A 14,113-nucleotide genomic window follows, 5' to 3' on the forward strand; every position below is an offset into this window, starting at 1 on the left:
GCATCAGTAAAGCCGAAAGTGATAAAACAGTTAGGATAGTAATAAAGAAGAGCTAGTATTAATACGGTGCTGAGGTTTGCTTGCAAGCATTCTGCAGATGTTCTCGGCTTTGGTTAGGTCTGTGGGGGAGGGGAGGATTCCAGCCACGCTCACACAAGTCCAAGGTCTCGGGCGGTCCGGGCTGCGGGCGGGCAGAGCCCCGGGATGGGCCCCGCAAGCCCGGCAGCCGGGGCCGCCTCTGGGAGTCCGGGCTGTCGGCACGAGCGCTCGGGGCCCGAAGCCCCCAGGGCCGTTGAAGCCGGGGCGCGCGGAAACGTGGCGGGGACGCCCGGCTCCGGCCGCCCCCGGCGGGGAGGACCCTGGCGGGGCCGAGCCTGGCGCTGGGTCCGCCTCCTGGGCGCGTCGCTCGCGCCGCCGCACGTGTGCGAGCTCCGGCGGCGGGCTGCGTGTCCATTGGCACCGGCGGCGCGGGCGCTGGGGGATGTTCAGCGGTCTGGGCAGCGGGCTCCTGCGGTCCGGCTTCGCCGCCCCCTCCCGGCCTTCGGCCGCGCTTCCTCCGCCTCCCCGGGGTTCCAGGAAGGGCTGCGGCCGCCCACGGCGCCGGGCCTCTGTCCGCGAGCCCTCCCTCGGGCCCAAGCCCCTGCCCTGCGCACGCTGGTGAGTAGGAACTACGCGCGCCCCCGGCTCTAACCCAGAGCCCTCGGCCTGTCTGCCTCCATTAGCTGCTCCGCCCGAGGGAGCGTGGCCCGAGTCGGCCTCAGCGTCCCGCGGCTTCGTCTCCCCGCCTCCTCCTCTCCGCTTCCATCCTGGCCTTGGGGTCCGCATTCTCCCCACTTCTCTGGGCTTGGCATAATGCATGCCTCCCCACCTCCCCTGCACCTTTCTTCTCTCCTGCTTGACAGCTTGTCCCTTTCCTTTTCCACTCTTTCCCTCTTCCACGTGCTTAGCAGGAGATTGCTGACGTTTCCAGGCACAATTTTTTTATTATTATTTGCTGAAATAGTGTATGGATGAGGAAGGAATTGTGATGGGGGAACACTGTTGCTCCTTCTATGGGGAGGGGGTGATGGATCGTTGATGGGTTTTTGAACCGGTAGGAAAAAGCATTGATCAGATATGAAAACGGCATATGGCCCTCTAGTGGGAATCCCTGGTTCGATCCAGCGAATGCACGCTGGACCAGGAATCAGGAAGGCCCTAGTTCAAATGTGACCTCTGACTCTTACTAGCCTTGTGGCCCTGGACAAGTTACTTAACCGGTCTGCTTTTCCTTATTTGTAAAATGGAGGTGACAATATCAGCCGTCTCCTGGAGTTCGGATAAAATGAGGTATTTGTTAAGTGATTGGCTCTATATAAATGCTATTATTACTGTTTCCCAAAGTGTCTTGGTATCTCTACTTTGAAAAGGATTTGAGCGGTCATTTGAATTTGTTGCCTGGTGCACCCACTCCTGAATGTTTACATTTAAGCCTTAGGCAGTCAGTAATCAGGATTTTTAGGACTATATTTCCCTAAGAATGCTACAGACGGTTGCAGTTTCCAAACTTTCCTTTTTCTTCCAGTGTCAGGTAAAATGCTCAAAATAAGAAAACTTTTTAACTGTTAAAAGCAATGTAAAAGTGTAATGAATGGGCTGTCCCTCTAGACTAAAGGTTTGATAGCAGTGAATTCTTGTTCACTAAAGGTGATTAAGGGCAGCTAGGTGTTGAAGTGGATAGAGCACTGGAGAGATAAATAGACTCATTTTCCTAAATTCAAATCCAGCTTCAGACACTTACTAGCTGTGTGACGGAGGGAGAGTCACTTAACTCTATTTGCCTCAATTGCCTCCTGTGTAAAATGAGCTGGAGAAAGAAATGACCAACTACTCCAGTGTCTTTGCCAGGAAAACCCCTAATAGGGTCAGGAAGAGTCTGATAGGGTTGAAAAGCAACAAAAAAAGGTGATTAGAGAAGGCTGACTGGCTTCTTGTCAATAATTCTATAGATTAGGATACATATTCCAGATGGGAGTTGGACAAGATGCTTTCTAAAGTTCCTTCCAACTCTTAAGATTCTGTGATTCTGTGAACTGTGTGTGATTTACTTTTTTTTAAAGAAATTAACTTTTTTAGTCAACACGAATTATTTCCTCTTTCCCAGTTCTCTATTTAAAAAGAAAGAAAGAAAATAATAGATATAGATAGTCTAATTTACTTTCTACCTCTGTGTAGCAGTGTTGGTAATAGAATTGTACGGTTTTGTCTTCTACTTGGACTCAGACCTGAAGCGTATAGGAATGGATCTGGGAATCAGACCTATGTCTCTGCTGAGCTGCCTCTAACAGATCATATATGCCTTCTCATCTTGTATGACTTTTCCTTCCATATCTTCCATAGGGTGATCACCCAATATACCATACTCTGAGTACCCAGGTGACACTTGGAGTGTGTTCACGTTACCCCTACTTTTGCTTCATGACCAATCGTATATCTTCTGGAGTAATGGAGGATATACCTGAATGGAGCTGTGGGTATTCCTCGCTCGTGCAGATTGCTACTCATCCTTGGGCTGTCCATCTTCTTGTTCGTATCCTTCTGTAAATCCCCTATAATTTTTGGGTGACCTTCCCCTGGATCTCTTCACATTTACATGGATAGCAGTAAAGAGCACATGGGCTTTTCACTTGTTTATTACTCATTCTCACTCTCTAGGTAGCGCATTTGTCCTTTCCAGTCTCCCGTATATACGAATATATGTATTTGTATACATATGTAATATGCATCTTGTTTCTTTTTGCTTCTCCCTACACACTTCTTTGTTGGTAATATGTTATAGTGTATTCATAAACACCATGTGTCTCCCTTAAGTCCTTTGGGCAATCTGCAGCTTTAGTTCTTGGGAGAATGTGATGTTTAATTACTGAGAGTGATGTAGTATCACCAGACAACCAATGACATCAGGAGGGTGATGTCTTGACTTACAAGTAAATTGGATTTAAGTGAGGAAGAGCTGTGCAAAGTCATCAGCCTCACTCTCTCCAGTGGAAGGCATAGCTCAGAATGACTGGCAAGTTCTGGATTTGGAGTCAGAGAACCTGAGTTATTGCCCTAGTTCACCCTTGTGACCACGGTCAAATTTCTTAACCTCTCTGTTCCTCTTTCTTCTTCATCATCCTCATCATCATGTGAATGAATGAATAAATATTTTTTTTATATAATTGGGGTTAAGTGACTTGCCCAGGGTCACACAGCTAGTAAGTATCAAGTGTTTGGTTTGAACTGAGGTGCTCCTGACTTCAGGGCCGGTGCTCTATCCACTGTGCCACTTAGCTGCACCAAATAAAGAATTTCTTAAGCTTACTATGTGCAAAGCTCTCTTCTGAGCTGTGGAGACACAAATAGAAAATAACATAGTTGCTGCCCTCAGGGAGCTTCCATTCTAGTGGGGGAAGGAACATACATGGAAGATTTTACCTGAAAATCTGATAGACGAGTCCCATGATCCTTAGGTTGCAAAATAGATGGTAATGCTTCTTAAAAGTCAGTTCACTGATAAAATCATATCTGTAAATGAGGTGGTTGGACAAGCTGACACCTAAGGATGCTTCTAGTTCTGAATCTGTGATCCTATAATTTCTCAGTGTCCTTATGATTGTCACAGCCAGTACAGCTCTCTTCTGTGTGTGGGCTGTCCCAAAAATCATAATGTAGTTGTCAGTGATGGAGAGAGGTTGTTAGAATAGAATCTATGCCCTTTTTTCATCTGTTTGTTGTCTTCCTTCCAGTTTCATCCTTAAATGCCATTTAAATGCCCTTACTCAGATGGGTCTCATGCCAAGCTTTCTATAAACTTGTTTTTTTCCTCCACTGCTTTTAGATGTTTTGAAAGGCAGTAGCACTCATAATCTTGCGCTATCCTGTCAATCAGTCAGCAAGGATTATTAATTCCCTACTGTGTACCAGGCTAAATGCTAGGAATATAAAGATAAATGTGAAATAACCCCTACCCTCTGTCCTCTGTAAACTCTTACAAGGGAGTTTATATTCTAAAAACCATTGTAACTATTGTCTGCCGTCTCTCTTCACCTGGCAAGGAGATCATATCTCTGCTGACTAAAGCAGTTTCTAGGCTCTTTTGGTCGCCATATTGTGGCAATCAATTTGTAGAAGTAAATTTCCTTAGAAAATGGTCATCATTTTTGTCATTGTTCTTTTGTGCATTATTCATGAAGTCTAGCTGAAGTTGCCTCGACTGCATGCATATTGTCTCATTTTTGTTCTGTTTTGATCCTGATTCTGACCTTTGTTCTAACAAGTTGGTGGTCTGGCTGAATACAAGATGATTTGGAAATGACTGACATCAGTGAAGAGTCGTTTTTTTTTAATATTAAGTATAATTTTCACTTTTTTATAGTGTTCTTTGGTACTTAACCATGTATCAGTGCCTCTTGACTCTTCTTGAAGAAAATATTCATGCTTATATATGTCTCAGAGGGCATGGGTTCAGGTCTCACTCCAGTGCTTCCTACTTGTGTGACCTTAGTCAAGTAATGTCTTTGGGCCTCTTCTTCTGCTATGAAATGAGGGAGTTGCATGAGATGATTTCTTCCCCTCCCTCCCACTTAATAGTATTTTATTTTTCCAATTACATACAAAGATAGTTTTCAACACTCACTTTTATAAGATTTTGAGTTCCAAATTTTTTTCTCCCTCCCTCCCGCTCCCTTCCCCAAAACGGCAAGTAATCTGATATAGGCTGCACATACACAGTCATATTAAACATATTTCCACATTAGTCATGTTGTGAGAGAAGAATCAGAACAACAGGGAAAAACCACGAGAAAGAAAAAAAAGGGAAAATAGTATGCTTGGATCTGCATTCAGGCTCCATAGTTCTTTCTTTGGGTCTGGATAGCATTTTATCTTTTGGAATTGTCTTAGATTATTGTATTACTGAGAAGAGCTAAGTCCATCAAAGTTGGTCATCGCACAGTGCTGCTGTTACTGTGTACTGTGTTGTTCTGGTTCTGCTCACTTCACTCAGCATCAGTTCATGTAAGTCTTTCCAGGATTTCCTGCTTGTCATTTCTTATAGCACAATAGTATTTCATCACATTCGTATACCACAGCTTGTCATGAGATGGTTTCTAAGGTTCCTTTCCACTCTAAAGCTATGATTCTATGATCCTAGGTTAAGGGGCTTTTTAAAGACCAGACCTGTGATTTTATTCCCAAGAAGGCAGCTTCCTCTACCTGCTCTCTGCTTGCTTTGCCTCTTAGACTTAGAAAGCAGTGGATTGGACTTGAAATCTCTGAGACCCTAGTTCATACCCTACCTTGACGCCTCTTTGCAGGATCCTTGGGGCACTGAGAAGTTAAGTTACTTGCTCAGGGTCACACAGCCAGTATGTTTCAGAGGTGAGACTGTAGCTTTCCTGACTCCAAGGCCAGCTCTTTCCCCAGCAAGCTGACCCTCAGATGTGGGTCTAGAAGTCTTCAGCTTATTTTGTTCCTTACTACTGAACTGTGCTTTCAGCATCTTTTTTTCACCTATCATGCCCACCTTTGCATCAAACTGACCAAATATTAAAGTATATATTGATTTAATTTAGAAGGTCTCATTGAGTTCTTTGTGGAATCTCTCTGCTTCCTCATTCTCAGCAACAGATAATTGGCACACGAGCTACAATTTTCTTCGTGGTGATCTTTTTTGCAAACGTTTACCAGGAACATTGCAATTTGAAGTGACCACGTCTCATGAAATGTTTCTTACTGCCTTGGAATACATGATAAAACCAACACTTTCATTGGCCTGTTCAAGGAAAGCTTTGTGAAACATCCCTCCAACTTTCTTTAGTCTTTTTTTTATTATAACATCAAGAGAGATGTAGTGTTGCAAAGTTGGTTACTGAACAAATATCTCACATTTAGAGAACAAGAAGCTAAGTTAATGTTTATAGAGGATGTGAAAATGAAGTGATTCTTAGTATCCTTTCCCTCCTTGTTTGCCACTCAGCCACTGTGGGCCATTTTGTATTTTGTTTGGGTTTGGGTTTCCATGGCCAAAGAAATTTGACAAGTGGTTAACTAACTGATGATAAGTCTCACTGGACCTAGGGTTGACCTTGAAAAACAGAGTCTCTTTTCCGAACTATACTTTGAAACCTTTCCTCAGCCTGAAAGAGTTTATGCTCCACTTACGGGTCACCTTCAAGAACTTGAAGTCACCTCTACAATGTGACAAGACAGAGGAGGAGGAGGAGGAACATGTTGTGGAGATCTGAGTATAATGTTAAGAAATAGATACCAGTGGTTTATTTTAGTATTGTTTTCAGTGAACAAGCAGTAGACTGGCTAGGGCCACTTAAAAACCTACTTGTGATCCCTGTGGGGAGGATGTATCAGTGAGCATAAATTTAGAACTACAAAGAGTCTTAGAAGCTATCTAGTCCAGCCCATTCTTTTTACAGATGGTTTGAGTCCAGAGAGGGAAATCAGTTCCCCTAGGTAACCCAGGCAGTAAGAGTCAGAAGCAGGATTTGATCTCAGGTCCTTGACTCTAAAGTGCTCTTTCCTTAGTCATTTATTGAGCACCTACTGTGGGCCAAGCACTATGCTGAGTGCTAGGGATACAAATAAGAAAAAGATAGTCCTTGCCCTCAAGGAGCTTAAAATCTAGGAGGGGAATATCGTACCCTAAAGGAAGCTGAAAATTGAGTGAATGAGGGAAGGCCACTAGAGGCTACCCTGTACTTGGCATGATGTTTCCAAGCAGAGCAGCTGGTAGGAAATGAAGAGTTTTATAAAGGAACACATTCTTAGCTTCCCAGTGTGTGGAGCATAAGCAAATTGTACAGTTTATTTGGCTACAGTCATTCAGACACTAATACTAATCAAAGTATGTGCTAAGTGAACTATCTCTTTGGGTTTTTTGGGGGTTTTTTTTGCTTTTTGGTGAGGCAGTTAGGATTAAGTGACTTTCCCAGGGTCACACAGCTAGTAAGTGTCATGTGTTTGAAGCCAGTTTTGAACTCAGGTCTTCCTGACTCTAAGGTCAGAGCTCTCTATCCACCAGGCCACCTAACTGCCCCTGAACTATCTCTTTGAATAGATGAAAACGATACTTTAAAAAAAAAACCAAACCCTCTCCTTTCCAGAAAAGCTATACGTACCCTTTTACCAAGAACAAAAAAGAAAGGAAGAGAAAGACAGTTGAGCAGAACCAACTATGGCCTCAGCTGAGGGCACATCTCTAGCATACGTCCCTTTCTGTCCATTCACATAGGCCAGTGAAATAGCCCCCTAAGGGCTCTCCCTGCCTTTAGACTCTCTCCACCCCAGTCCATCTTCCAACAGCTGCCCAAGTGACTCCTAAAGCACAGATCTGGCAGTCGGTCTCCTGCTTAGTAAACTTCAGCGGGTCTCTGTTGCTCCTAGGACAGATTACAAACTATTTAAAGTCCTTTCCTGCCTGGCAGGAGCCTACCTTTCCAGGCCTATTGAGAATTACTTTTTCATAAACTAGTCTGCTGGGTATTTTCCACACACAATATTCCATCTCCCGTCAATGTACCTTTGCACAGACTTTCCCCTGTGTCTGGGATAAACATCTTCCTTACTTCTCACATGAGAGAATAACCTAGCTTTATTCAGAATTCAGCTCAAGTGCCACCTTTCTCCAAATTTTGTATTTAGTTTTCCATGTGCATTTTCCCTGTATAGAATATGAACTTCTTGAGGACAGGGACTACTTTGTTGTTATTGTAGCTGAAGCACCTATCATGATGCCTGGCACGTAGTAGGTGCTTAAGACATGCTTGTTGAATAGAATTGAAGCATTCTTCTTAAAATATTTATGTTCTTTCTTTACTCTCTTTTTTCCCCTTCTACAAAGATTATCTTAGATGCTGTCTTGGGACCTTAAAAATGGAGACAGTGGAAGTGACTGGAGTATCTATGAAACGTTCTCTTTCCATTGACGAAAATGATGACCTGGTTCAAGCTGATGAAGCTAAAAGACAAAAGGTCTCAGAATGCTGTTTGGCTAAAGATCAAGAGACTTTGGGTGATGGTTGTGCCCTGAGCAATGAGACTGTAACCAGACAGTCAGAAACCACCACTGCCAGATATGGTAGAAACAACATTGAGGCCCAGATTGAAGAAGAAGAGGAAGAGGAAGATGGACTTTTGGAAGAGGAAGAGGAGGAGGAGGAGGAGGAGGAGGATGGAGAGAGCTTTGCTGATATGATGAAGCATGGACTCACCGAGGTTGATGTTGGCATCACAAAGTTTGTGAGTTCTCATCAAGGCTTCTCGGGAATCTTAAAGGAGAGGTATCTTCATTTTGTATATAGTTGATTTGGTGAGGCTGTGGGCCGAACTGAAATTCATCTCTGAGGTTCTGAAAGCATAGCCAGTAAATTTATGCACTCCATTTCCATTTAATGTGATAGTCTTTAGTTTGAAATGTTTGACCTTGTTAAGGAGGAGGGAAAGACAGAAGTAGCCCAGTCTGTACTGCAGAATATTACTTAGGGAAATGGTATTTTGTGAGTTGGATTTAATTAGGATCTGTATACAGATAACTCTCATTTCTATATATCCCGCCCTAATTTATCTCCTGAGTTCCAGCCCCATATCACCAACTATAGTCTGTTGGACATTTTGATCTGGATGCCCTGGAGGCATCTCGATCTCAAAATGTCCAAAACAAAACCTATTATCTCTTCCACCAAGTCTACCCCATCTTTCTAACTTCCTTACGTCTATCAAGGACACGATTACCTTTTCACTCACCTGGGTCTGCAATCTCAGGGCCATCTTTGGTTGTTCCCTTTCCCTTAACCCACATATCTGTGCTTGGCCAAATCTTGACATTTCTGCCTCTACAGCTCTGTCTCACGTGCCCCCATCTCTGCACCCATGTAACCACCACCCTCATTTAGGCTCTCCTTCCTCAGTAAATTCCATTGGCTCTTTGTTATTGCTAGGATTAATTATAAACTCCTCTGGCACATTTAAACTTCCACCAGCCTGGACCCAAACTATCTTTCCATTCTTATGCATTATCCCCCTTCATATACCCTGTGGTCCCATTAAAATGGTATTTCTTACTGTTCCTTATATGTGGCACTCTACAATTCCAGTGGTAGACCATCTCCAGGCCTTTGTGCTGGCTGTCATGCCCAGAACAAATTACCTCACTTCCGCCTCTTAGAATCCCTAGTTCCTTCAAGATTTAGCTCAAGTACCTCCTCCTCCTCATCCCCACTCAAACCCCACTCTCCCAGCTGCTTGTGCCCTCAGCTGATATATCCTCTTGTGTTTGTATATATACCTGTATATCCATGATAGTGTGTAAGCTCCTTGAGTTCCTTCTTTGTATGTCCAGCTCTTAGCATGGTTCTTGGCACGTGGTGAATACTTAATAAGGCTTTTGATTGATTGATTGGTGGCTTCATTTACATGCTCTAGGTTGTGCTGTCAAGTAGAAGTCCAGTTCCAAACTACCTAATTTGTAATTAATATGCAAATAATGCTGCTGATAATTTCCAAAACAATTTATTTTATTAAATAGGTTAAAGTTTTCTTCTGGAATTTTATAACTGAATTTCTTTAGCTCCTCTTGCCCATGTTTTCATAGAGAATACTAAGGCAAATTTCAGCCTCTGAGAATTTTTTTTTCCTTTTCTGATTGGGATCTTTTATTTCGTTGCTCTAGGGAATTCTTGGTGTGAAATTCCCTTCATGAATTCAGCTCAGAATGAATATGTAACTTTATAACTTGAGACTGTTGCCTATGGCGTTGAAAGGTTCTTGCTGTTCTTGCCCGGAATCCCAGAGGCAAAGACGCAAATGAGCTTGGGTCTTCCCAGCTCTAAGACTGGGCCTGTAGCCATTACCCTCTAAGTTATACTGCTTCTTGTTGAAATTATTTCGATTTAAAGTGACCTAAATTAATACAGTTTTACTGTGTTTCACCTGTTATTTAATGATAATTGTTACTTGCATAGGCCAGGAAAAAAAATTATAAACTGTTGTTTTTGTACTTCTCTGCAGGATTACACAAAACCTCTCTATTAAGTATAGTGCTAGGCTCATACTGTATACAAGTCAGCATTCATTAAAAAAAAAAAAACAGAACACCACCATAGTAATGATTCCATGTAGCTTAATAGTGAGGGTGGGGAAAAAAGGAACAGTTTTAACCTGTTCAAGGCTTTTATTGACATTCTTAACTGCTTACAAGTATGATCTTGAAATTTAATGAAAAATTGAATGCTTTCTTTTTCTATTTTCTTTTTATTAGATACTCTGACTTCATTGTTCATGAAATAGGGAAAGATGGCCGTGTGAGCCATTTGGATGACTTCTCTGTGCCCGTGGATGATGAGGTAGCTGTAGAATTCTTTAACAAAGTTACTGGTTCTAGTAAGATCATGTTATTTTCATGCTTGGAATTCTGTTTGTGAATAAGTGCTGGTGTTTTTTTTTTTAATTTCTCTTCTTTGCTTTTTTCTCTTGGTCATTTTAAAGGATCCTTCTGACAATATATTTACAGTTTTGACAGAAGAAAATAAGCAGCGTTTAGAAGAACTTCAGCTTTTCAAGAATAAAGAAACTAGTGTAGCCCTTGAGGTAAATAACAGAAAAAAATGTGAAAAACTTTGCCAGTGTTTTCGCGTTATCTTTTTGGAGTAGAATGTGATTAAAGCCCCATTGAAGGCAGACCTTAATATGGCTAACATTAATCATGTTATTTGTACATCATCAGTATAACCACTTTAAAATGAAACATCATTGGAATTTCTGGTGGTTCTTCTTTATGAATGTGGTTTGGCCTTCAGTGGTACAATGGATAGAGCTTTGGCCCGGAAGTCAGGAAAACCTGAGTTCAAATGTGGCCTCACACACTAGCTGGGAAAGTTATGTAACCTCTTTCTGTCCAGCTACCTCATCTGTAAAATGGGGATAACTATAGCACCTATCTGCCAAGGTCATTGTGAAGATAAAATGAGATGATATTTGTTAAGTGATGTGCAAACCTTAAAGTGCTATATAAATGTTAGCTATTTTCAAATGTTTATATGAGAGTTAAAATTACTTTATATTCACCTTGAAATTTCAAGGACGTTCCCTGATTTGAAAACAAAACAAAAATCTTTGACCCTTTGGACTTACTTCCTTTTACATTTCTTAAATGTTCTTTGGGGCTGCTAGGTGGTGCAATGAATAGAGTGCCAGCCCGGAAGTTAGGAAGATTCATCTTCCCGAGTTCAAATCTGGCCTCAGACGCTTCCTAGCTGTGTGACCCTGGGCAAGTCACTTAACCCTGTTTGCCTCAATTTCCTTATCTGTAAAATGAGCTGGAGAAGGAAGTGGTAAACCACTCCAGTATCACTGCCAAGAAAACCCTGAATGGGGTCACAAAAGGGTCAGACACAATTGCACAGCAACAAAATGTTCTTTATCCTATTCTATCCCTCCAGGTGGTTGGAATTTAACCATTAGATATTCCAGGCTAGGACAGATGCAGGCCAGTCCCCTATTAGCCTAGGTTAAATATTGGAATGAAATGAGATGCTCATAGGTGATTTAACAGTTAAGAAAAGGAGATTTATCTCATAGCTGGGGAAGGATATTCATTAAGGACATTGCAAGTTGATTCAGCTGCACTGAGCTCTCCTGCCTCTGGGTTGCTCATGGTAACCCTCTGTGATCTGAGAGAGGCTGGAGCTCCTCCTGGTTGTTTGTACTTAGGTGACCAGGAAGTGATATCAACCGTGTAAGCCATTAGTCTTCAGAGCCACTCTAACCTCAAGGGCCATTTCAGCATCTTTTAAGGAAATGCTCGCTTAACTTGTGCAGGATCCTGCTTTAGAATATTGCTCCGACCTGCATTTGGTTCATGTATTAGTGACTGTCATTATTATTACTATTATCATCAGTAGTGATAATAAGTCACATTTATCTAGCACTTTGCAGTATTCCATCTTCTGGCTCCTCTCCCTTCTTCCTCAACCAGAAAAATTACTAATCTAGTGTCATTTCATGATATGGAGGTAATCTTGAGATCTGAAAGGATGTGCTATCAGAAGAAAAAAAAGAAAAAGAAGTCTAGCAGTTTCTGCCAAACTGGAAAGGCCTCAAGTCTGGGCTCAAGGACAAGCTTTGTTTGTTGTCTGAGAAAGGTGTCTCACCATTCAGTTGGCCAGTGTGTTGTGAGCCACAGAGACTTACAAACAAACAAAAGTTCACTAGATCTCTCTAGTGTGTGGCCCCTCCCTCTTCCCTGTTTTCCTCCCTCCCTTTATTTCTAAATGACTGCAAACATGGAGTCCTGATATTCTCAGATTATCTACAAGCATTCATTTACTTGTTGGTAAAGTTAGTATGCAATCTATATTCAGTGACTAGTGAATGGATACGGAATCAGAGAATATTGAGATAGATAACCTAGTCTCAGTCCCAGAGAGGTGACTTGTTTTGCCTAGGATTACACAGCTAATAAGTAGGAGTGCTGGTCCCTGAGCCCAGGTGTTTTGACTCTTCTCTTGTGCTCCACACTTCCATTACTGGAAATACTGAACCATAACCACATTGACATTCTTGCTAAAAATAAAACAAGATTTAAAGAGGCTGCCATTAAATAGAGGAGGAGGGGACACCTTATAGGATGCCTCACACAGGGGCAAATAAAGGAGTTGGCGGAGTTTATATCGTCGTGAACACCAAGGCAGTTAGAGAGTGTTCATGGGACCATTAGTAATCTCATCTCAGAGAGCTCATGACATGTATTACCAAGCGCACTGTCATGAAAATGATAACTTCCATGCCGACAGGCATTGCAGAAATGAAAATGGAGAAGTTTTGTGAAGGATTTAATGAGGTTCTGTAAACTCAGTCAATATATACCTTTGTACCTGGTGACTTCAGTGTGCAGATAGGGGACAAGGTAAAAGAGTGAAAATTCTCTGAGAAGGTTTAGGATCAAGAAATTACACTAAAGGCCTGTAGGTAATTTAGAAGGTGCCTCATCCATGCCTTTGTGACATGTATGTTTCCTTCAAGGAGAGAGTCAGAAGCTAATGGACATGGTGAACACAAAAAATGAAATTGATTTTATCTTTGTATCCCAGAGAAGAGTACAGTCTGTGTATAGTCTTAAATGGTTAGAGTGAAGGTCAAAATCAGTAGCAAATTAAAAGAAAGACTATGCTCTAGAAGAGACTGTGCTTGAAAAGAACTATTTTTAGTCTGACTTGCTCAGACAAGCTGTCAACTCTGAAAAGGAGGTATGGACAGAATAAAGATGTTAACCCTATCCCCAGTTCTTAGCAATTTTTAACCAAGAGGCATCAGTAGATAAAGAGCTGGCATCAAAGCCAGGAAGACCTGAGTTCAGGTGTCACCTCTGACACATGCTGGCTTTGTGACCCAGGACAAATTACTTAACCTCTCAGTGCCCTGGGATGATTTTCTAAGTCTATAATTTACAGTGAAGGTACTGACCTGCATTGGTGGAGATAGTTGCCTCACTTGGGAGTTCCCTATACCGATAAAATCACTGGTCCCTGTCTCCATCCCTTTTCACCAATAGAAATTAGTTACCATGGAGAAATCTAAGACAGCTTCAGCCAGCAAATATGATCTCTGCTAAACAGAGAAACACATCAGCTGCTGGTAGCAGTTTAGGGTACGCGCACATGTGCAAAATATTATAGCAGAGAAAGATGGGAGATTGTGAGCAGTATTGTTTCAAAAACAATGAAAACAAATGGAAGAGAAAACAAGCCTGCAGAGAGCTTGGCATGAGACCCAGCTGAGCCAAATCACCCCAAGAGCATTTAGAGCCCAAATGGGAAGAAATAAAACAAGTCTGCCCATGTTACTATAGTGATCTGTTCTTGTAGGTGACAGTCATGAAATTAGCATTTTTTCATCCCTGCCACCTAAGCATGCCATGGACTGTGAGAGGAATCTGGAATGATGTTTAAAATCATGGTGCAGTGGAAGGAGAACTGAGTTCAAATTCTGGCTCTGCTGCTTCCTACTCTTACAGGAGGCAGCCAGGTGGAGAGGTGAATAAGGCACCTGGCTTGGAGTCAAGACTTTTGTTGTTGAATTGTTT

At 42.2% G+C, this 14,113-nt stretch overlaps 1 protein-coding gene across 1 annotated transcript in view; it reads left to right on the forward strand.

Annotated features, from left to right (window-relative positions):
* Positions 1 to 574: 574 nt before the first annotated feature.
* Positions 575 to 14,113, forward strand: part of PUS7 (pseudouridine synthase 7) — a 51,811-nt gene continuing 38,272 nt past the window's right edge. The window contains 4 exon segments of the mRNA XM_020984554.2: positions 575 to 657; positions 7,877 to 8,315; positions 10,292 to 10,376; positions 10,519 to 10,620. Of these exon segments, the coding sequence (XP_020840213.1) occupies positions 7,909 to 8,315; positions 10,292 to 10,376; positions 10,519 to 10,620 (594 nt within the window). The 5' untranslated portion in view covers positions 575 to 657; positions 7,877 to 7,908.

The sequence above is a fragment of the Phascolarctos cinereus genome, unplaced genomic scaffold (assembly GCF_003287225.1).
Source record: "Phascolarctos cinereus isolate Bilbo 61053 unplaced genomic scaffold, phaCin_HiC Scaffold_1;HRSCAF=81, whole genome shotgun sequence".
NCBI lineage: Eukaryota > Metazoa > Chordata > Mammalia > Diprotodontia > Phascolarctidae > Phascolarctos > Phascolarctos cinereus.